The sequence below is a fragment of the Leptonotus elevatus genome, chromosome 5 (genome assembly GCF_054856555.1).
Source record: "Leptonotus elevatus isolate MCC_2025b chromosome 5, RoL_Lele_1.0, whole genome shotgun sequence".
NCBI lineage: Eukaryota > Metazoa > Chordata > Actinopteri > Syngnathiformes > Syngnathidae > Leptonotus > Leptonotus elevatus.
In genome coordinates, this window is record NC_141243.1 from 15,530,681 (window position 1) to 15,554,117 (window position 23,437).

General features: G+C 41.2%; 3 protein-coding genes across 10 annotated transcripts in view; 2 read left to right on the plus strand and 1 right to left on the minus strand.

The window, feature by feature from the left end:
- Positions 1-328: 328 nt before the first annotated feature.
- Positions 329-4,313, plus strand: tmem127 (transmembrane protein 127). Of its 2 annotated transcripts, none has more exons than XM_086075006.1 (3): positions 329-1,030; positions 1,116-1,280; positions 3,039-4,313. In XM_086075006.1, the coding sequence occupies exons 1-3, from the start codon at positions 793-795 to the stop codon at positions 3,377-3,379; spliced, it is 744 nt and encodes a 247-aa protein (XP_085931132.1). In that variant the 5' UTR covers positions 329-792; the 3' UTR covers positions 3,380-4,313. The 2 variants fall into 2 exon arrangements, with proteins under 2 accessions (XP_085931132.1, XP_085931133.1); XM_086075007.1 differs by having other exon boundaries at positions 3,069-4,313.
- Positions 4,314-6,677: 2,364 nt separating this feature from the next.
- gatd3l (glutamine amidotransferase class 1 domain containing 3, like) lies at positions 6,678-9,935 on the plus strand. The gene is made up of 7 exons (XM_086075009.1): positions 6,678-6,899; positions 7,013-7,065; positions 7,132-7,245; positions 7,317-7,448; positions 7,526-7,618; positions 9,257-9,420; positions 9,505-9,935. Exons 1-7 carry the CDS (start codon positions 6,789-6,791, stop codon positions 9,639-9,641), a joined length of 804 nt encoding a protein of 267 aa, XP_085931135.1. The 5' UTR covers positions 6,678-6,788; the 3' UTR covers positions 9,642-9,935.
- A 1,356-nt stretch (positions 9,936-11,291) lies between these two features.
- igsf9b (immunoglobulin superfamily, member 9b) overlaps positions 11,292-23,437 on the minus strand; it is a 30,075-nt gene continuing 17,929 nt past the window's right edge. The window contains exons 5-22 of one of the 7 annotated variants that reach the window (XM_086076639.1): positions 21,842-21,993; positions 21,530-21,647; positions 21,161-21,302; positions 20,850-20,995; positions 20,620-20,762; positions 20,395-20,535; positions 20,181-20,297; positions 19,046-19,196; positions 18,822-18,933; positions 18,568-18,743; positions 18,249-18,487; positions 18,066-18,150; positions 17,797-17,964; positions 17,681-17,717; positions 14,280-17,558; positions 13,963-14,132; positions 13,586-13,797; positions 11,292-12,716 (exon numbers count right to left, since the gene is read on the minus strand). In XM_086076639.1, coding sequence (XP_085932765.1) covers positions 13,598-13,797; positions 13,963-14,132; positions 14,280-17,558; positions 17,681-17,717; positions 17,797-17,964; positions 18,066-18,150; positions 18,249-18,487; positions 18,568-18,743; positions 18,822-18,933; positions 19,046-19,196; positions 20,181-20,297; positions 20,395-20,535; positions 20,620-20,762; positions 20,850-20,995; positions 21,161-21,302; positions 21,530-21,647; positions 21,842-21,993 — 5,576 coding nt within the window. In that variant the 3' untranslated portion in view covers positions 11,292-12,716; positions 13,586-13,597. Of the gene's footprint in view, positions 14,136-14,279; positions 17,559-17,680; positions 17,718-17,796; positions 17,965-18,065; positions 18,151-18,248; positions 18,488-18,567; positions 18,744-18,821; positions 18,934-19,045; positions 19,197-20,180; positions 20,298-20,394; positions 20,536-20,605; positions 20,763-20,849; positions 20,996-21,160; positions 21,303-21,529; positions 21,648-21,841; positions 21,994-23,437 lie in introns of those variants that run through there. The other 6 variants (XM_086076638.1, XM_086076637.1, XM_086076640.1 and 3 more) reach the window with 6 other exon arrangements.

A 23,437-nucleotide genomic window follows, 5' to 3' on the forward strand; every position in this document is an offset into this window, starting at 1 on the left:
AGTATTTAAAAAATATAACAGTGTATGATAGCCATTGTGGGGTAATATTAAAATTCTATGACTTTACGAATGTGACATGTTTAGATTTGATCCAAACAAAACAATGAAATAAAATCAAAATTAGATATGCATTGTATACATGCATAGCCAGAGAATAGCAGTTCTATTTGAAATGAAAATATGATGTTGTTCTTTTATACCATCATTTAAAAAAAAATCCTTATACATGTGAATTAAATACAGCCAGATATAAAATAGCCCAAAGAGTTTTACCATTCATCAATAGGGGTCAGCACTGAAGTCTATGAACCTAAAAGCGTGTTGAACCAGTGGCGAGGAAGAATGTCTTGAACAAGGAAGTCAATAAATCTACAGGAAGCCGCTGTAGGTTGCCTTTTGTTTTGTTTGTTCTTTGGTTTCTTTTTCGTTGCAATCGTTATCATTTATACGAGGACAGTTATTCGGATTAACTGAAACATATGTGGTCAGTTTCCTTTTGTACATTTACTTCGTTTTTGTCTAACTGTCGACGATATTTGACGTTAGCTCTGTGCTAGCTGTAGACGCTAATAACAGAGCTAAAAGGCCTGAGGTGTAGGCCATCTGTTCATCGTTTGTCGGCGATCCATTCTCCCTATAAACCGTAATTTTGGAGGGCGATTTGGGACCGCTGTGATCGAAACATTTGTTTGCTGTTCATCCGATACCCGCTCAGTGTCGCTCAGGGTGCTCTTAGGAGCGGAGTCGTTAGGGCAAAGTGCAAAACGACTAAATTCCAAGGACCGGACGAGCATGTATGCCCCGCCGGGTTCGACCGTTCCTGGAGGGCGCAGAAGGAGGGGAGGCACCCCTTTGCCCAAGCAACCAGAGCGGAGCCTGGTTTCTGCTCTACCCGGTGCCCTTTCTATAACCGCCCTTTGCACGGCTCTGGCAGAACCAGCCTGGCTGCGGATTCATGGAGGCATCTGCCCCAGACAAGAGCTCGGGGTGGCAGATGTCTTAGGCTACATGGACCCCAAACTCATGGACGGTGAGGACTAAGACCTGACGTCTACAGTCACCTGGGAGACGCTGATATTTATGTAATGATAACTTGTTATGACTTGGTCTTTCAGATTACTGCATGAATCCGCAGACTATCTTGCTGCTCCGAGTGATCGCAGCCTTCTGCTTCCTGGGCATCTTTTGCAGCCTGACTGCATTCCTGCTGGATGTGTTTGGACCTAAATACCCTGCCCTTAAGATCACACGGAGATATGCCTTTGCACACATCCTCACAGGTCAGCCTTCCGACTTCCTGGTGATGATGTCATCATACTCAAATTCTGACTTCGATAAAATACCTGCTTAAAATATCTCCATCCCAATAAAGACGAGATACCAAAGCCAAAAACTAAAATATCAGCAGTGAACAGATTAACACCCCCTGCTAAGGTTTAAAGTTAGGATGATTTGTAACCAAGTAATATTTTGTATAGTATAGTATTGTGTAACAATTAATAAAAAGACGTAAAACAAGAACGTTGCGAACTTGCGACAATGCTGCAGTAATATAACATATTTTTCAGACAAAAGAAAGAATGTGCAGTCCACTCCATACGTATTGGAACATACATTGTTAACTTAAAGTGAATAACATTTCATATTTGGTGACGTTGCCCTTACTTGCAATAACTGCATCAAGCCTGCCACCCATTGACTTCATTAGAGTGTTGCATTCTTCATTTGAAATGCTTTTCCGGGCCTTTACTGCGGCTTCTTTCAGTTGTTTGTTACTAGGGGTCTCTCCCTTCAGTCTCCTCTTGTTCAATATTTGTATCATAAAATTGATCAAATATAAACAAATCTGTCAAGTTTATTTGGAATTTTACAAAAAGCAATTGGCACTGATTTCTTGGCATCGCTCATATAATATATAAATAAATGTATATAATAACATATATCCACATTTATACTATAAACAAGTCTATGTATATTTTTTATATAAATTTGCAACAATTTGGATGCATGCGTTTTTTTCTCCTTTTTTTTTTTTTGGATTGGCTGACCCTTAAATCTAAATATTCCGACTCGGGTGCCCCAAAAATTGTGATCGGGACATTCCCTGTATCTAATCCGTGATTTGTCACTGTCAGTCTTCTAAAGGCGAAGTCAACCCCAAAAATGCAGCCCCACTAGTCTAAACACGATACCCTGATTAACTCATTCATTCCTAGCCATTTTCACTGAAGCAACCCCCTTTCACTCCCGACTGTTTTACTGTATTTTGACTGATTTTGCAAGGCCCACAGAATATTGTGTTCTATTGCTATAAAAACATGGAATCTACCAAAAGATTAGAGTCTCTTCTTTCATCAAGAAAAAAAAATCTGTTTCCGTTTTGCAGCAATTAGCATTCAAATATAGCAAAGTTTCATCAATATTCCATTCCTGGTGAAAACACTGTCAAAAAGAGCTTTTTTGTAACATGGTAGTGTAGTGGCTGATCTCTTATACTGTGCTGCCACCTGCTGGCCGTTTTTTTTTGGGTAATAACTACCATTCCTTTAAGCCACCTCTTTCTGTGATAAGCTGCATGGAAGCTTGCATAAAACCCAGCTGTCTAAATAAGTTTTTGGGAGTGAATGAGTTAATATTGCGTTTGTCGAATGCGAATAAAGCAGCAACATCCACCTGTTTTTATTCATATCAGCAGGCGGCCATTTTGCCACTTGCTGTCAACTGAAAAAGACATCACAGTTGCTCAGGGAACGACCAATCACGGTTTACCTGTTTTCTGAGTCAGGTCATGTGACAACCGCACGCTGTGCCATGATTGGTCGTTACCTGATCCCTGAGCAACTATGATGTCACTTTTATTCGATAGTAGCAAAATGGTCGCCAGATGAGATGGATGAAAACGGGTGGATTTTCATATTTCACAAATGCAATATTAATCATTGTACCATTTTAGTCTAGTTTGGGCGCTTACAACATATTATTGTAAAGTATTTAAGTGTTATTACTAAAAACACATGGTATTGTTTCACTCTTGACAGTCGTGTGTTCAATGTGTCCCCCCCCCCCAGTGCTGCAATGCGCCACCGTCATCGGCTTCTGCTACTGGGCCTCGGAGCTCATCTTGTCGCTGCAGCAACAACACAAAAAGAACCACGGCTCCCTCGTCTACGTCACCTTCGCCATCAGCTTCTACCTGGTGGCGGGGGCCGGCGGCGCCTCCATCCTCGCCACGGCCGCCAACCTCCTGCGCCACTACCCCACCGAGGAGGAGGAGCAGGCTTTAGAACTGCTCTCGGAGATGGAGGACAGCAGCGAAACGTTCCCCGTCGAATACGACATCGGCAATCAGTTTCAGCCTCCGCCCGCGTACACGCCCTGATAGGCGGCGGCGGCGGCGGCAGCGTTCGATGGAAATATTTGCAAACACTCTCGACAGTTGACCGCTGTGCGTGCAGCCGGTGCACACACTCGACGACTGACAAGCGCTTGGATGCATGAGAGCTAAGAAACGATTCTTACTTTCACTGATGTTGGTTTGCATGTATATGGCTCGTAGGACTCGCTTCTTCATCTAAAGCAGAACGCTAACTCAACATGCCTGATGAAGTCATTGATCGAGCAGCTTGATCAATGCTGATTATTACTATCCAAGCTGACTGTTGACCACTGGTTGATTGGTTCAGAACGGAGCTTTGAACTTTTTTGTTGTTGTTGTTTAATGTTCCAATATAATGTATGTGCTTTGGTTGCTGATACAGCAAAAGTACAGAAAAACACTTGAGGCATTTTTTTTGACATTTATTTTCTATAAAGTAACAAATATCCCTTTATTTATTGATTAGTGGTGTAGCTTTTCCTTCTTCTCTGTCGCTGGTTTAGTCTTACGTGGTCACATTCTGTTGTTTGACATGACGCAGTAAGCAATCATGTTTTTCGGTTTTGAGGAGGACAAGCTCGCAGTTGGAGCTTAAGGAAAGAAGATTCACGTTTCACACAAACCTCACTGCATTAGTTGGTGTTGTCATGTCCTTTCAATACAACTTTATTTGTACCCTGTGACCCCAGTAGTGTTTCTGTTCATGTGAGAACTTCTTCCGCGTGCTAATCTTCAAACCTTCTCGTGGCACTTGTGCAAGAAGGATTCAAATTGTGATTAGGGTCGTGTTATTCTAGTTGGGTGTGTGATTTTCTGTTTCACACAGTTCCTGATTTTTATTCTTGGATTTTGGATTATATGTTCATCATCACTTTGTAAATATTGTTTATACATTAAAAAAAAAAGAGAGAAAGAAACAAATCGAGAAACAACAGAACTGATTGTCCTTTGTGGTTTGTCATTTACAAAATTGAGACTATTGCTACATGTTGTGCATGCAGTACATACTTAAGTCCAGAACTATTTGGACCCTGGTCACAATGTTGCTTCTATACACAGCCCAAATTGTTCTTCCTTGCGCACTTTGGTAATGTCACGTGATCAAATCCAGAAAACAGGTAAGCGTGACATTCTCAAAGCGACTTGTGCGCGCTTAGATGTCAAAGCCAGTTGACAGCAGGGGGCGGTGTTGCATAAAATGTCAGCCTCTTTGGATTGCTGAAAATTGTGGATTCATCTTAATTCTTATTCCATGAACACAATATTAATCACAATATCATATTCTTGTTAATAAAAGTGTGTGTGTGTGTGTGTGTGGGGGGGGGGTTAAACCAATAAAAATAGTTCAAATGAATTTTTGACGTCTATAGCCGTCAATGGCAGTGAGTTAATGAGTTAAGAGGATTAGTGCTGGCTTTTCTCTTAACCTAGTAACCATGTACATACCTTTGTAAATTCTATTTTGTTTTTTTGTTTTTGAAGTGTTCTATTTACATTTATTTCATTAAAAAAAAGACAACAGTAATGCTATACTTACAGCTCAAAAACTAGAAAAAACAACAACCCTGAAATCAGTTTTGCATTCTGCATCTAAAAGTCTGTTATAAACATCTGTCAATTGCATTTGCACATCGACTACAGTAGGTGGCAGTGGCGCTCTCTTTCTCTTAGCTCTACAGAGGCGTACTTACAACAATTTTAGAGATAAATTATAATGTTTATAGTCGCGGTGGAGAGTTGGAGGCGCGAAATGTTTTCTTTTTCCTGGGGGTGTGTAACAAAAAATATTTGAGTAGCACCACCCTAAACATACTCCAAAAGCAACAGTAAATATGACGGCAAATGGCCTACTCTAGAAAGTGGCCTGATCTGAACCCAACACGGTTGAGAGGACATTTTTCACTCATTGAAGATAAAGGTGAATTATTGTTCCTCTGTCAAAAAATTCCCTATTGTTAAATGTGATTTTCAGAGGTGGGTAGTAACGAGTTACATTTACTCCGTTACTTTTACTTGAGTAACTTTTTTTGGGGGGGGGGCGGGAGTACTTCTAAGAGTAGTTTTACCACACAATACTTTTTACTTTTACCTGAGTAGATACGTGAAGAAGTAACGCTACTTTTCACTATATTGGGCTACACTAGAGTTGTTACCACGCCGCCCCATTCATACATTAGATTTACTGTATTTTCATGTAAGCACTCCGCTTGACTGACCGAGTGGGAGCATTTGTGAGCCTGATGGGAGCGATGTAACGTCCACGAACGAATCGAGACTTTTGACCGGCTCTTTAATGTGACGATGGGTACCGAGACCATTTGAAGCTCCAGACCCCCACCCCACCCCAACCCACCTCCCCCGCGCGCCACCGTTCGCGTTTGGCGGGAGCGTCACCTTTTTAACAAGAATCAAACAATGAACTCGTAAGTGGGTCGTTAAGCTCTAGGTCACTGCATTTTGCGCATGCCTGCTTTAGCACCATGGCAGAAGTTAGAACACAACAAGCTCAAAAAGTTATTATTTTTTATTTTATGATTTGAAGATGCCAGCATTCGCACATAATTTTATGTTTTTGTCTAACTGATGACATTTTTAAGTTGCTCAGTACATGAGTATTATTTTCAGCGAATACTTTTTTACATGTACTTGAGTGATTTTTTTCCTGACTACTTTTTACTTTTACTGAGTAATATTATTTTGAACTAACGCTACTCTTACTTGAGTACATTTTTTTGGCTACTCTACCCACCTCTGGCAATGTTTATTTTTTTGTGAAATCCATTGTGTTGGTGTAGTTTGTCACTATACTCAAACTAAATCCTACCTACAGTAACTGTACATTCTGAAGTTGTACTCTATCGAGTTTGACACCTGCGACTGAACTGAGATATTTCTGTGTTGGCTAGTCTAGACGTCGTAGATTCAAGGTTGTCGATGGCGTTACTTGGAGTAAGAGCCTTAGCCTACAGTGTAATCATCTTAAAAGGACATACAATGTATTACGTAGAAGTAGGAACATCTACATTGACCTAAACCGTTTGTTAGTGTAAATGGCCGATTGAAAACCTGTATGGAATATTGCCTTAGAGATTGGCTAGTTTACATAAAAGTCAAAACTTCTAAGATATTGTATGTGTTATCCAGAGCTGAAAAAAATGGCACTGTGCCCAATTGACTTAAGTTGATGGGACACATAAACAAGGTGTTAAAAAAAGAGGCTGCACTGCAAGCTGACCGGGCAGGGAAAGGTGAAACGGTCGTCACTCTTCTCAGGAGATGCAGCTTACGCGGTGACGTCACCCTCTGGACTCAGGCGATATATACACGTTCCCGAGGCAGGAAATTCAATCTTACAAACGCCAAAAGGTCTTTGAGACACAGTGGAATTACGTGGTACAATCTAGGCTAAATCATGCTAGCAACCAGGGCTCTGCTGTCCAAAAAAACACTGTCTGTTCTCGCTCAGCAGCCAGTCGCGTTTGTCCATCACGCAAACCATTGGGGGAACGCCAACGTTGCCGTGGTAAGTGACACAAATACAACACGAATCACTATTTCTACTTTTACCAGATTATTTTTGACACAATTACCAGTACTTTGGTACAGTGTGCGTACTTTTGACTCCGCTGTACACAGGTGTTCTCAGGATGTGGCTGGTTGGACGGGACCGACGTCCATGAGGGAGTCTAGTGAGTATGGCTGCTTGTGTTTCTTTTTTCACCACGCAGAGGTGTAACTCGCACGTCTGCCCTCAGCACCATGTACCACCTGAGCCGTAACGGCGCTCGCTTCCAGATGTTTGCTCCCAATCAGCAGCAGACTCAGGTGGTGGACCACGCGAAGAAGCAGCCCGTCTCTGGGGACAACCGGTACGTCTCACGCGGTCCGGTTTGATTTGCCCTGGTGGTATTATGGTCGGTGGTGTTTGGCTTCTGCACAGGAACATGATGGCGGAGTCTGCCCGCTTCAGTCATAACGAAGGAATGATGCAAATGCAGGATCTGTCCAAGCTGGACGTCAACGCCTTTGATGCTATCATCTTTCCCGGAGGTCACGGGCTCATCAAGAACCTGTGAGGAGAAGTAATGAGTTAGGACGTAGACACGGGACAGAGGAGATTAAGTCTACTGTGGCTTTTTTATTCTTGAGGTCGTCTTTTGTGAAGGATGGCAAAGACTGCAAGCTGCACCAGGATGTGGAAAGAGTGCTCAAAGATTTCCACCGCTTACAGAAACCAATTGGGTGTGTATCTCTCAGTTGAATTGTAGAGCAGGGGTGTCCAAACTTTTTTCTCTGAGGACCACATACATAAAAATCACTTCGATTTTTAAAAATCTTTAAAAAAACGTTTATTTATTAACTCATTCATTGCCATGAATTCATTAAAAAAAAAAAGATTATTAAAAAATTAGGGGCGACAGGCGATTAACATTTTTAATTGTAATTCATCGCATGACTTCACAAGTTAACTCACGATTAATCATAAATTTTAGATCGGTTCTAAATGTACAATGACAAATTCTAGTTTTTCATACTCTTGTTAACAAAAGTGGAAAAAAATGTTAAACTAATAGAAATAGTTTAAATGAATTTTTGAAGTTTATAGCTGTCAATGACAGTGAATGAATTAATAAAATAAGTCAATCAAGCAATTGCATATATATATATATATACCCACCAGAAAATATCAGCACCCGAATCCCTTCTCTACATTCAGAACCAAAACAGAAGCAAATTGAATTGAGAATCATTCATATATGTTCACAATTCTTAACACAGATCAAATAATGTAGGAAAACATTTTTGCATGTAAAAATTAAATAACTTTATTCAACATAGTATTATGAATAGAAATGTTACTTTAATGGCAAATACTTAATTTGCATATTTGCACATTTAGAAAAGCTCTACAGCATATACAATTAATTTATAAGTAGCAGATGTAATTTGGACTCCGTGCTGTAACGTGTCCATACGTACTGTGCAGAAGAAAAACTTAATTCATTTTCTACTTGTGAAAACCTCATTCTTTGTCACCTGTACCCTTCATTCAATTACCCAGATTTTGTTCACATGATATTTTTATTTTTATGATTTTTTTTTGCCAACGATGAACTAGTGGTTAGCAAGCTAATGAAAAAAAAACTTCAACGTTTTTATTTTTGTTACTAATGTACTTAAAAAAACTAGCTGTGTAATTTAAATGTACATTATGTATGTATGTGTACACATCAAAGGCTGAACCAAGTTTCTGGTCTTATGGATGTAATACAAGCTTTATTATTTAATTAATTGTATGACATAATACTTAGTGACCTTTTTTTCTTTTCTTTTTTATCTGGCACTCAACAAATACTTCATATATTGAAAAAAAAAACTAATACTAAAACAAATGACCACAGTTACACAAAGTCATAAAAACTAAGAAACTTACTCTAAAAAATTATTAAAACAAAGTGTTTTTTTTTATTTTTTTTACTAAAGTCAAAATGAAATAAAACTAACTATAAAGATAAATCCAAAACTAATTTATTACTGAAAATTATTGCCTACTTAAAAGCTGTGTTATTTACATTTTAATTTTATTTTTTAATGCAGCTCAATAGGTTTGTGCAGTTCTACCTAATAATGTGTCCTGTAACTGTTTTCTGTGTGATGAAGTGAGAAAGGATGGATGAACGAATTGTCCCAAGGCTTATCATCACCTTTAAAATATAATCTGAAAACAGGTGCAATATTTGTGATGAACTAAAAGAGAGCCATATTTTAAGATAAACAAAGACTTGTCATGAAATCCATCATCCACAATTGGAACAGGACAAAAGCCCTTCCGGCGTGATTTGTCTGCTGAAGCCAGCTGACATTGTGCTTGTCATGCAGTCTGTCCAGCACGGCTCCTGTGCTGGCATGCCGGGTGCTGCCCAGCCTGGAGGTGACGATGGGCTACGAACGCGATGACAAAAGCCTCTGGGGGAAGTGGCCTCATACAAACATGGTGCAGGCTGTGAAGAGCATGGGTGCGCGTCACAGCGTCCGTGAGCCATATATATCCTTTAGAAAAATTCATCAAAACAATTCTTTCTGTCTATTTTGCTGTTTGTTGTTGTGACCTTGACCTTCCTTTTTGCACGAAGCCCACGTGGACGAGAAGAACAAAGTGGTCAGCACGCCCTCTTTCATGTGGGAGACGGAGCTCCACTATCACTATATATTTGACGGCATTGGAAATATGGTCAAGCATGTCATGCGCATGTCGACCAAGTGATGCCACAGTGGAAAGTACAGTAGTTTTGTTTACATAATGACTTACAGTATTACAGTAAATAGACTCAACAAGGACACACATTAGACCTGATACAAGAGCTGTTACAAAAATACCTACCTTTAGAAAGATAATAACTTTCACTTTTGATTGACAATGTCAGAGGTCTTCATTTATCTGTGTTTGCTGCCACTGTCATGTAGCCAAATAACTAAACAACTCTTGTATTAAATGTCACAGATGTACTGTACCTACTCGAGTGTCCAATGGGTGTAAAAGATTGAGTTCAAGCAGGAACTTTGTGTCATTGTCATTTTGTGACTGGTGTGTGTGATTGACGGTCGCTGTTTGAAGCCCCAATGTGACCACTAGATGTCGCTATAGCATAGAACGCATCAACATGCATGTAGAAACACTCAGAAGCAGGTGGCTTCGCAGCTGGTGTGAAGCCCGGCGAGCGAGGCCAAAAGACCGAGATTTAGCCAGAGCAGCTAACAAGAGCGACTAGCGGGAGAAGCTAGTAAAAAAAAAAAAAAAAGGCTAGTAAAAGTTTGTGAGAGCAAAGCAGAAAGTGACAAGCAGCGAGAGCCCGAATCACGGGGCTCAGCGATGATCACCTGCAGGGCCCAGCTGTGGAAGGTTAGCGGAGGTCGACCCATTACAAGCACCACCAGAGTTAGCTACGTTCGAAAAGTTGTCCTTTGGGCATCCGTAGCAGGAAGATGGCAGTGAAACATGGCAGACTCTAGTAAGGTGAGACTAGAGCCATGTAAAAATAATTTGTGATTACTAGACCTACACTTATATATATATATATATATATATATATATATATATATATATATATATATATTATATATATATATATATATATATATATATATATATATATATATATATATATATATATATATATATATATATATATATATATATATATATATATATATACATATACATACATATACATACACTTCAGTGGTCATTTAAAAATTTCTAGATCAGACTTGCTATTCAGCACCATTGCAAACCGTGGGATGGATCATATAAAAGCAATCACACATTTAGATACAGCAAACAGCTAATGAAAGCTAGGCTACATTTTAGCAATCACACTAAAATGATTTATTTAATATATATATTTTTTAATAATAGCCAACAGAAATGTGCAACATTTATATCAGACATGTTGTCTCTTAGTCACTACGCAGTACCTGTAACTAAATTGTCCTCTTCTCTTATTTGCTAAAATTGTTGGAAATCACTGCACTGCTATCAAGACTTGCATGTTAGCTTAATTGAAGACTCAGTTTGGGTAAATGGCTGCATTTGTATGTGGGCTCCAATTGACTGCCGATCGGATCCTATCCATTGTCTGCACTGCCTCTCATGTAAAGTTAGCTTTGACAGGCTCTAGCTCACCCACAAACTTTATGAGGACAAGCACGAGAGAAAATGGATGGAAATTTGAATTGGATGAGAGAGAAGGGCCAACTGCGCAAATTCAAACCTGGTCAGACAATTCTTTTTTTTCTTTTATGACAGGACAACAAATAAAACCATCAACCAATCCTGAAAGAAGATTTACCAACTTTTTTTTTCAGAATAAAGCAATTTATTCAATACAAACATATAAAAACAACACAACAATATAAAACTTTTCATTTTTGACAAAACCTCCAAAGTTTTCACTCCAGATGTAGCGTCTCATTTTGGGGTTATTTGAGTAGAAACAGTTCGCAGTGTCACAATGTCACAGGTTGTCATGTGACCAAAACAGCTTTTGTCATTTCTCAGTTATAGAAAAAAAAAACATGGGCACAATTTATAAAAGACTGAATCATTCACAGTGCTGTCTTCACATTAGTGAATTGTAAACAGGTTTGCATATTAGAACTCACTTCACAAAACATAAGAGCAAAGCTCAACGCAGAAAAAGGCAATATAGCATTTTCCTGTGTTACTTATTCCATCACTTACATTTTTACATCAATACATTATGCAAGTAAAAATTTGCACATCTCAACAGATAAACATGCTGATCGATAAAATGATTTCAGGGAAATAGGAGAAGCAAGGGCAAAATAGACTAAAATATCTTTAATGAAAATAATAATTAACATTACCAACTGCCCTGAGGTGTTTGTACTAAAGGATAAGAACATTAATTATATTAGATTTGATAACAAGAATGTCAGTAGTAGGGAAAAGTAGGACAGAACACATTTCCATTTTGGAATAAAAATAATTGTCTTAAGCTTTCTTTTTATTAAAAAAAAAATCTTTAACCTGAAATAACACCTTCATAGGTTTGTCGGCTGCTGGTTACACGGAGGGCTGCAGCAGCAGAACGCCACTAAGCATTTGCGCAATGTGCAGGGCCTCGCCACAATATTTCATGAGTGGCTGAGTATCATTGTGGTGACATGGACACAGTCACATGCTGCCAGGTCATAAAAATACATCAAATCCATTTTACAACAATACTTAACCATATTTATAATTTCATATGTCTCTGCGGATGAAATAGCAACGCTTGTGGTAAAAATGTATGCCAGCGGCCTACGTTACATTCAAATGAATGGGAGCAAGCCTGGCCTTTCAATATATCCCCATTTTTTCATCTTTGTTCTTGCCCACGTCCTTTTTCTGTAGCAACCTAGGTCTAATTTGACAGTCACTTTCAGTGATAAAAATACAAGAGAGCCTCAGAATGCAATGCAGGCTTGCGAACCGCTCGATGTTCGGGGGTGAACGGTCATCTGTCATTTTTTATGCGGCGGTCGGGTCCTAGACGGGTTCGGAATCTAGTTTTGTTTCAAAGATGTGTCTGTGTCTGATTGTCAACAAAACCCAACACAGTTGCAAAAACCTTTATAAAATTCAATGATCCCTTCTCAGCAGAAACAAAAACAAGACAATGCCATTGGATGACAAATGTGGACAAACCACTTTACAGTACAGTCTTGGATTATTTTAGTCTGCTCGAACAGACGATTGAAGCTTTTGTCTATGTCTTTCCACATGGAAATGTTCAGGCAGCTGTTGTCTGCTACTTGATGTCATTCTCTGACGCACCTGTGGAAACAAAGAGCATTGCAGCATTGAAGTATAGCTCTAAACAGAGTGACTTTCCCAGGGTTTCTGCAGGTGTCATCAAATCCAATGTAATGCTTTTTAATGCCATTTTTCAATTCAACTTAAAACTAATTTAATGCCCATGTCATACTGCATATTTTTATACGCACAAGTATACGTACATACATATATACTTATATCCATACGCTGTTTATATATTAGGGCTGTCATTACAATTATCGTAATTAATGATTTCCATAATTAACTTGCGATTAATCATAAATTAACTGCACATTATATCCGTTCTGAATGTACAATAAAATAAAATTTTCAAGTTTTTCTTACTCTTGTTAATTAACATAAAAGTGGATAAATGGTTACCAAATACAAATGTACTTATATCGTTCCGTTAATTGACACAGTAATTTTATAGTAAGTAATTCATAAAGTTACAGTTAACAGTTATGTTTAAAAGGAGTGTGAAACATTGAGTAGATTTGTGTTGAGGTAATTTTTCTGCCCCTAAGTGGCATTAGTGTTTCATGTTGGACATTGGTGATTTTTTTTTCTCTCTCTCTCTTCAAATTCAGAGCAGTTGGTATTTTGAACATGAAGCAACTCGTGGCATTACATCGTTAATGCCTATCGACATTTTAGTTAATGCTTCTTAATGCCATTTAAGGCCTCAATTGAAGCAAAATCCAATTAATGACTTTGAACGACCCGCGGAAGGCCCGTTTTCCATAAGGAAAATTTGCATGCAAACACAAGTTGACTAAACATAAAAAGGTGTGAGTGACAGGCAAGAGGCAGGCAGGCGAGCAATGAAGGGAAATCAAGGAAGAGAGGGCAGCCAAAGAGTGACGGACCGAGTTCTTCTTCTAGAGCAGTGCTGAGTTGGCGTCAGAGTCCGAATCGTGTCCAGGTGCGAGGTAGGGCTCGTGGGGACAGAAGATCTCCTGAGCCCGTCTGTACTCTTGGTACTCCTCCCGGAGAGCGTTGAAACGCGCCTCGCTAAGGGATTGGCGGTACTGGCTGCAAGGTGTGTTGGAAACAGTTGGGCAGGCTGGGGGAGGCGGGCCTGAGGGAGGGCATGGGGGACAGGAAATGCATGGATGGATGTCAGGGGAAAAGCTCACGATAATCACAACACTTAAGGGGCAAACACATGCGGCACCATCACATTCAACGTCAATCCCAATGGCACATGCGACAACAAGATCAAACATCAAAAAAGTGACATCACCTTTGTTTCTTTGGTCCTGGAGGCCAGCAGGTTGATCGCACACAAGCCTCCCTCCTCTTGTTTGGAAATCTGCTTGTGACTGATCAAACCTCAAGGCCTCCAGGACTTCAGAGTCCACACATGCGTCAGTAGAATCCCACTCATAACTTTCATCTACTGACGTGTTCCTTCTACTGGAATACACAAAAGCAATCAGTCAGAATGATACAATGCCATAGACAGGATGTGAGACAAAATCAGCATTATTTTGGCAACAACAATAAATCCCTCCACCGAGTCCTGTTTGGTGTCTATTTCCCGGTGAGGTAATGTTTCACCTTTTCGATCTCCTCTCAGGTGGATCCAGCTTAGTTCTGTGCCGCTCACTCTCCTCGGTGGTCTCAGGGGAGCTGAGCAGTGTGGGAGTGATGGACATTGACTGGCGGAAGAGACCGGCACTGCCCCTCCCACTGCTCTGACTGGCATAGCTGGCCCGCCCTCCTTCTCTGACCTCTCGAGGTTCGGTCTCGCCCACCCTCCTCATCATTCTGTCTGCCTGTCTGTAACTGTCACCCTCCCTCTGAGGGAAAGGCATGCAGTAGGGTGAGGGCCAGCTGATGCCTCGGGGTAGGTACGACCTCGGGGGGCCCGTTCTGGGGTCCATCAGTCTCAAGTTCTCTGGTCTGGGTCCTGGCCAATGGTGATGATTGGGGACTGGGATGTTAGTGGGCATGGGATAGTACTTGTACTGAGCAGATCTTAGGGTATCTGGATAAGAAGGGGACCACCTTGAGGAATCAGGGAAAACTGTCGCTTGCCTTCTTGGATCGCAGTGTTCCGGCATTGGGGGGCTTTCTCTGGGTGGGTACATGGTAGGAGTGAAGTAGGAGGGACTAGATCTTTGTGCACACAGGGGCCTCTCCAAGCTCCCCATGGTGGGACGCCTGAGGGGGACGTACTCTCTCCAGGAAGGACCTGGCCTGAGAAAGGAAGATGGAGTGCGACCTAAACTATAAGACTTCACCCTGACATCTGGGCTTGGGAACTCATCCCAGTAACATTTCTCAGAGACGTATGTCCTCGGGCTCTCAATGTGCTCCCATCTCGGGGAGCCAAAACTGATAGATTTCTTAAGGAAGGGACGGGGGGGTCCCATACCTGAGAGTGTTCTACAAGGGCCGACGCTTAAGGATTTTTTCAGAAATGGCATAGGGGCTTGATTTATCCGCAGTGCGATGTTATTGGTCCTATTGACCGGAGAACCTTGTCTTTGGGATTGCTCTGATAAAGACTCACTGCTGTCCACAAAGCTCGGAGTATGTTTTGATACTATATCTACCATGCCCTTCGCGGCATTGAGCAAAGTGTGAGCTGGTCTGGATCCCAGTCTTGACTCACCGCTTTTATTCTCAGCTCGAATCTGTGTTTTTTCATTGTACAGTTGTTTGCTAGTTTTTTGTGGAGCAGGTGATAGTGGTCTTAGGTCGTCTGGAAACCTTACTCGAGGTAGAGACTCCCTTGCTTCAAGCTGAGGCCTGCTGTCATGTTTCTCTGTTGAAAGTGACGTTTCAAAACAACCCTTCAATTTATTTGACTTAGTTTCCGCACTTTCCTGGACGTGAACCTCCCAGTTTTTAGGGACTACATCAGGCTTAGCCACTATGGATTGCACAGATTTCTGGTCCAAACGTTGACCACCGGTATCTGTAACCACAGAACCTTCCACAGGTTCATCTACACTCATCTCAATAAAACCTGGAAGGCTCAAATATTCCAGAATTGCACTCGTCTGCAGTGACGACATTTTAGGAGGAGATGCAGCTGGCTTGGTCTTGAATGACCCTGACATTCTGGGGATAGAAAATTGGGATCGATCACTTTCGGCTTCTTCTACAAGAGTCAATGTTGACATCGGGCTGGGACTATCAGAGAAAATACATTTTTCACTCCTCCTGGAGCGTGCGCGGACACCTTCTCTTTCTGATCCAAAGCTGTGACGGTCATCACCGCCATTATGTTTAGTCCCTTTGGCATTTGATTTTACTTTATGCTCAAAGGGTAAGGGAGGGATACCCGGGGGACCGGAATCCTTTGTGGCTGCATATGATGTTGAAGCAGTACAAGCTGGACTTCCAGACCGCTTACTGTAGACTAAAGGACTTGGAGAAGCTGAATCCCAATTCCGAGTGCCATACGCATATGAATTCCTGGACCGTGAGGGAGCACCTCCAACACCAATATTTCCCCTTAGGCTATCTGTCATGGACTTACTACACAGATCAGAATCTCTGTGAGGACTCAGTGACTTGACTCTTACCGACGTTGCTAAACATCGAACTGTGGAGTTTTCAAATGTGACATCCGTAGAAGGCATGGCAAGGGAGGTGTTTTGAGTCACCGGAGAATGTGATAAATCACCTGCAAGAGAGTCCGTAGTTTCTGCACGCGAATGAGAATTCTGGAACTGCTGTGATACTGCCGACGCGGGCTCCCAGTGGCTCTTTACTGGGACGAGGTTAGTTATGGCTGTGACAGGGCTAATGTTCCAATCAATGTGAGATGTAGGAACTCTGTCCGTAGGACTACTCGTGCTCCCAAAGTAGCACGCCCTCCGATAGTCTGCTACCCGACTTGTGTGGCCTGAGGTTTTGTGTTTTTGACGGAGCGTAACATCTTGTAGTTTCCATACAGGTTCTTCATCTGACTGGGATACGCTACATTTAGGGCTCTCTTTCCCATCATCTGTGGTTCTGTGATTGCCTGTATAGCGTTTTAGCTCACGCTCCATTTCCTCCCTCTCCTTGGCTAGTTGTATGCACTTTTGGATGCTGTCGCTCTCCAGTTCACTGCCAAGTTGTGTGGTAAGTGTGCTATCATCAGTATGGAGACTAGCCATTGGTTGATATCCCGCTGTCTGTGGTCTGTCTGCCTCTCTATCCAAAATATAAGTTCTCCTTGACAAAATGGGGAAAAGGTCTTCAGTGCGGGCTGGCATGCGATGCCTTTTCTGAGAATCACTGGGTTTTTTCTCACTGTTGTCTGAATAGAAGCTCGCTCTTTCCAGGAGGTTCTCTGAGCCATGCTCATCATCAGAGTAAAAGCAGCCATGACGGGAGAAGTTCCGAGCAATGCTCCGTACTCTTCCAGGGGAGGAGGAAGATCTAGTAAGACCCAGGACATCCACAGTAAGCGGCGAATCCTTCTTGTCGGAACTCAGGAGACTTGATTTTGGGGAGTCCCTAAACGATGTGCGGTTGCTTCCTGAGCCACTTGCGCCACCATTGCTTTGCAAAATGTCCTTGAGATTTTTCTTAGTGGAGGGACTGGAGCTCTCAATCAGAGGTTGGATTATGAAACGTCCATCTGGACCTCTGTGAATAGACTCCAAAGATGTTGGGGAAGGAGCCTGGGACCCCAGGTGGCTCTCAAAGAGTGTGTAATGCGGTGGTGGAGACGAGTTGGCCAAAAGCTGCTTGCGCTGGTCTTGGTATTCTCCTCGACTTCCTTTATCAAAGGAGGAACGATCATACTGAGAGGAGGAGGTGGGGAAGAAGGGAATGGGTGGACACAGCTTCAGCTTCAAGACACTGTCTGGGCTGCGGGGAGGAGAGCGAGTTCTAATGGGGGGGGACAAAGAACAAAAGCAGAATTAAACCAAACATGTTTAAAACATTAACTTCTAAAGTATTTGCAGTTTTCTTTTTCAGCTCAACGATGTTATTTAAATTGAGTTGCTTACTCTGAAGATGGACTCTTCTGGAAAGCAGATGGAACATCTACGAGAAGTACAACATTTTTTTTAAATTCAAGACAATAGACAGCATATTGCACCTATATTCGTCACTCATGTTTTACCTTGTCTCTTCCTGCGCCGACGTACTCTCCAGTTTCTCATATAGCAAGCTGTTACTAATGAGAGCACAATGGCCATGAAAAGGAAGCACACCCCTCCGACCACACCTGCCAGGAGTGGAGCAGGGACCAGCTCCAAGAAACTCGGGCTTAGGGGGTAAATTTCCATCCCTGTTTCATCAGACAGACAACTGTTAGTCAAGTTGGTAATCACATTTTGGAATAGATACATTCTTTTAAATATGTAAAAAACTTGAACTTTTGTAATTTACCTTCAGTAGATATAGTGACAAAATCACTTGGCTCACTGCGCACTTGATTGCTGCGGGACATCAGCCTCAGATCATAATCGGAGTCCTGAGCAAAAAGAACATTTTGTTAACTCTTCTTTTAACATTTTAGCATTAAAAAAAAATTCCCATTTTGAAATCCACACAATCCGAAATCCGCCTTACGCGAAACAGTCGTTGTACAAGGATTTCACTCTCATTGGCACTGATGTTGCTGCTGAGAATGACCCACTGGCCCTGATTCCGACGAGCCTGCAGCACATAACTTGTCAGCGGACAGGATGGAATCTCAGGAGGTGACCACTGGAGGAGAACACCTTGTCTGGTCCGGTTAGCAGACAAGATTATGGGCGGTTCGAGTGCTAGTAGAGTGGTGGTGACAGTTGGGGCTTCTGTTGGCACAGCTAGGAGGAGAAAACAGACTTAGGTCCATGCCAAGACAAAAGCGGCTAGTATTGTCAAGACTATACAAATATTCACAAACCTTGGGTTCTTACAGTAACAATTTCACTGAAAGGTCCAGAGCCGAGTTTATTCTGAGGTAAGACACTGAACTGATAACTAGTTGCAGCCAGGAGACCGGTGACCAACAAGTAGTTTTTGGATGTGGGCACAGGTAAAGATGCCCATTCGTGTTTACCTCTGGATGCTTGCTTGAACCTGATGAAATAAAAGGAATGCTAATCTTTGCGTTTGCATGTTGAAAGATGACAGGTGCTAGAGTTGTATGTTATTTACCATACAGTGAACTTCTGGGTGTATCCACCATCAAACCCAGGCACCCAGGACACATTAGCCTGGTTTATCTCTGTGCTCACAGATACTGAAGACACAGCATGAGGACTGGTACCTGAGCAAAACACACAGAAATAATTGTGAAAAGACACACAAATACATGCGGATTATTCACCTTTTGCATCTGTTCTAAATACCGCTACTTATTTTGACATGGACCCACTTACCCAGCACCATTACTACAGTGCCGGCACTGACAGTTGCCACACGATTCGAGGCCAAGCATTCCCAGCCACCGTGGTGGTCTTTACTGAGAGGCTGCAGCAGGAGGGAACCATTAACCAACATAAAGTATGGAGAACGAGGAATAGGGCCAATCTGGTAGGGAAGACATCATCGGTTAAAAACAAAAAAGAATGGCCGACACACTTCTACAAATCTGCTAATATGGAGTAAAAAATTTTGACTGGCAAATAAGTTTAAACTAGGGGTGTCAGGTGATTAATTAATTAATCGCATGACTTCAATAGTTAACTCACGATTAATCACAAATCTTATATCTGTTCTAAATGTACAATAAAACGTACAATAGCATTTTTTTCTAAGTTTTCATACTCTTGTTAAAATAAAATAAAAAGTGTGATATTGAGCTTGTGTTGAGGTAATTTTTCTGCCACTAGATGGCATAATTGCATTTGTAAGACGGTGACAGCTCAGTGCATTTTTCGTTTTCATATTAAGAGCTATCTAATCTTTAACATGAAGTAACTTGTGAAATTCTGCACATTTTTAAAATTTGAAAAATGCAATTTGACCACAGTCTCCAAAAATACGTGGACGTGTCTGCTCCGTTGCGACTGGAATTTCCCCAGTACAGGTTTTCCAAGTCATTAATCGTGCGTAAAAAGAAAAGAAAAGAAGTGGCATTAAAGGAACTCTAAATTAACTCAAAAGTAATGCACTAATGTTGACACCCCTAGTTTAAGCCTATTTAAATATGAACGAACATACTTGGAGGCTAAATCACAGACTTATAATGTATGTGTATATATATGTATATATATATACGTATATGTATATATATATGTATATATATATACATATATATCATAAAAATTAAAACTAAACAATGTTTACTTTATTTTCAAAAGTATTGGTATAATGCAGGCCAAAATAGCATTTTTCTTTTAATTTACATATTTTAGCATTTAGCCTACAAGTACATTCGAACACACAAATACATTTACATATTTACTTCAAGTATATTCAAACGTATTTGCCAGTCAAATTTTTTCACTCCACATTGGCAGGTACACGCTTGTGTACAAATCCACTCTGATGACGGGCAAAAAAAAACTGCACCTTGCTCCATGTTATGTTTGGCGCGGGATCACCACTAGCTTCACAAGGGATGATCAACTCTCTGCCCACCTCCTGAAGATACTCAGGCCGAGGAGGCACTTGGAATGTGGGTGGATCCTGGAACATAGAGATAGCCTTTGTCACATTGTGCTATGTGCGAAGGAAAGGATCTCTGTAACAAAACACAAAACACAGTGGAGGCAATCTTGCGTACCTGCAGGATGACCTGGGTGGGCTCCGACTGACCCATGGTGCCGTAGCTGTTATACGCAGTGCAGCTGTACATGCCTACAGCATTGTCGTTTGCTGTTGCTATGAAAACCGAGCCCTCAGAGTTCACCATCCAGCCTGGGAACTACATAGGTCAAAAATGTCATATATATTGTGTCTCTACGTCTGATGTGCCAAGTAAGAATTTGCATTACATGAGAGACATTACATTGTCAAGATTTAAATTGTTCCCATCTTTGGTCCAGTTCACATACAGCACGGGGGGGTCCGCCTGGACAGGACACACAATGACCCCCTCCATGCCAGAGGGCAAGTAGGTTTCCCGGGGCATTCGTACAACTCGAGCAGGGTCTAACATGGAGTAGGCAATTGGCAACAAAACAAAGAGATTAATGTCATGACACAAGAGCTTGCTTTTCAAGCAGGTTCAATTCTTACGTTTCACTTTGAGATGTGCTGAGGCTGAAGGTGGAATCAATATCCCATTTGTTGGGATACAGGTGTAATTTCCAGCATCTTCTGGAATTAGATTTGGGATTAAAAGGGTTCCGTCCACCAAAACCTTCACTCTGGATTTTAAAGATCTAAAACAAAACAAAAATATTTGTTGATACATTTTTGTCATCAGAAAGAACTTCAGAATTGAATCTGTAATTGTGTTATCAATTCTTTGCAGTGTTCTTTATCATCTGTGCTCATCTTTTGCCCTCCTATGAAATCTGAGGAGGGGATTGATTTCGTGAACTCACTCAATATGGTAAACATTCTGTCCTTGTTTCATCCACTCATATGTGAGGTTGGAAGGGTAAGCGTCAGCCTGGCACTGCAAAACTGCATCCTGGGACATATTGAGAGTGGTGTCCTCTGGCGAGATGAGGATGATTGGGGGACCTTCATTGGCAAAGTGGAAGACAACACACACACACAGTAAATAACACTATGTCGAGAGTGCACTTTGTACAGATTATGTCCATCCTTGCTGTAGTAACGAGAGATGAACAGAAGGTGGCACTGTTCGATTTTCCTGTTTAGTTTGTGTGACAGTGCTGCACTTTCAAATGCTTTAATTCTTGTTTTACCAACAAGAGTTGATTATTTTTTTTCATTCCAAAGCTCACCTTTGACCTGCAGCTGCGTCGTGTGCGTCAAGTTGCCCTCTGAATTGGAAACATGACATTTGTATACTCCTGAAATGCTTCTTGTGGCTGAGGCTAGAGACAAGCTACCGTTGAGCACCTGAAATTGGCCAAAGGTCCAAAAAAAAAAAAAAAATGCATACCAGGATAAAAGGGAGGGAGAAAATTGAGGAGACAAGATGGTTATTGAGTAGTAGACAAACAATTTGCTGCAATGAAATTAAAAGGTTAAAACTGACAGAACTCTAAATTTTCCCTTTAAATACATGAATACAAATGAGTCACGGTCCTCACTTGGATTTTTTCATGTTTCTCAATTGGGCTCTCATCTTTGTGCCATACAACAGTTGGGCGAGGGTTGCCATGAGCGCCACAGCTGAGCGTCAGCGAGTCTCCGAGCAAAACCTCCACAAAAGTTGGTGGCGTCTTGATAAACACCGGTGGCGCTGAAACAAACACAGCACAGATGAAACAGACAATTATAGCTATTTGTTTACAATACATAGTTGTGATTCTGTCATTTGGACAGCGTAGCTGGTTTGAAAGGAAACACAGAGCAAATGGTCTCTATTACCTATTGTGTCATTTTGATATTTGCACTCAGTTGATCCGTCCAACCAAGCTAAAAATAAATGCAACATAATCTAAAGACAAGATTCATTCCGTATTAGGATTACCTCACCAATTCTTTTGTGGTACGTATTGAAATGAAATACAATACGTGCACTGATGCGCCACTATTATGTACAAGGTTGAATCGTGCCCTGTGGTGATTTGCAACCTGATGCACCGCATGTAGGCCTCTCATTGAGTGAAGTATAATAAAATGAAATCTGCTTTTCAACACTCAATAACTTCTGTGGCGCAGTTGTGGCCAAGATAGAGTGGTTGATAAATGGCGAGCATTTTCATCTCTTACATTTCAGCATTTGACAAAAACTTTAAGGGCACACTTTGCAGCAAATGTTTTCTTGCTACAATTTCTTAAAGAGGAAGTCAACATTAACTATTTCTTGACAACGATATGTTAGACAGTATGTATGTGACCTCACTAGTCTAAACATGACATTCTAATTAATATTACATTTGCGGAATATGAGATATGAAGCGAAATTCCAGCCGTTGTTATCCACTTTAAGGGTGCGGCCATTTTGCCACTTGCTGTCAACTGAAGATGGCATCACTGGTTGGGTTTCCATCCACCCATTTGTATTCAAATTTTCAAGAAATGCGACGCTTAGGGGTGGTGCATTTTGAAGCGCACCAAAAAAAGAAAAATGCTAATTTTGGCTATGGAAACTGGCAAGACCGTTTTAACCGGATATTACGTCACACGCACGTTTGTAGTCCCCAAGCAATGTTGGACGATAAAGTAAGGTAAGTTTGGGGGGACGACAAATCAGAAATATTTTGGGAATGAATTAAAGAAGCAAATATTAATGCTATTTTAGGTAGAAAACAGCAAGAAACGCTACAGTTTATTAAGAATTACAAAAGCAAACTCATACGACGTCATTGCACGGCGCAGTCGATTCCTGGTCTTCTTTTTTTTAATTACTGGTGGATCACATCTTTATGGTGTATACCGCCACCTACAGCGGCGGAGTCACCTCTCAATATTAGCAAAAGGAGAACAGATGGAAACGGGCATAAGTCGCATGCCCGTTTTGCGCATTTTCAGTAAATTTGCTTAAAAACTTCAAAACAATTGGATCCTGGAAATTGGGAACCTGACTAATGTTGCTCAGGGCTCAGGCAACGACCAATCACAGCGTACCTGTTTTCTGAAGCTTTGAGTGGCAAAATGGCCGCCCCCCGAGATTGATAAAAATGGCTGGATTTTACTGCTTAACTCATATTCCACTAACGCAATATTAACCAGAATACCAT

Bases quoted from the DNA above. Each gene is read 5' to 3' on its own strand.
- tmem127 (XM_086075006.1), top strand. From the start codon at position 793: ATGTATGCCCCGCCGGGTTCGACCGTTCCTGGAGGGCGCAGAAGGAGG. The intron at 1,031-1,115 runs GTGAGGACTAAG...TTGGTCTTTCAG, and splicing joins GGACCCCAAACTCATGGACG to ATTACTGCATGAATCCGCAG. The intron at 1,281-3,038 runs GTCAGCCTTCCG...CACTCTTGACAG, and splicing joins CTTTGCACACATCCTCACAG to TCGTGTGTTCAATGTGTCCC.
- gatd3l (XM_086075009.1), top strand. From the start codon at position 6,789: ATGCTAGCAACCAGGGCTCTGCTGTCCAAAAAAACACTGTCTGTTCTC. The intron at 7,066-7,131 runs GTGAGTATGGCT...GTCTGCCCTCAG, and splicing joins GACGTCCATGAGGGAGTCTA to CACCATGTACCACCTGAGCC. The intron at 9,421-9,504 runs ATATATCCTTTA...CTTCCTTTTTGC, and splicing joins TCACAGCGTCCGTGAGCCAT to ACGAAGCCCACGTGGACGAG.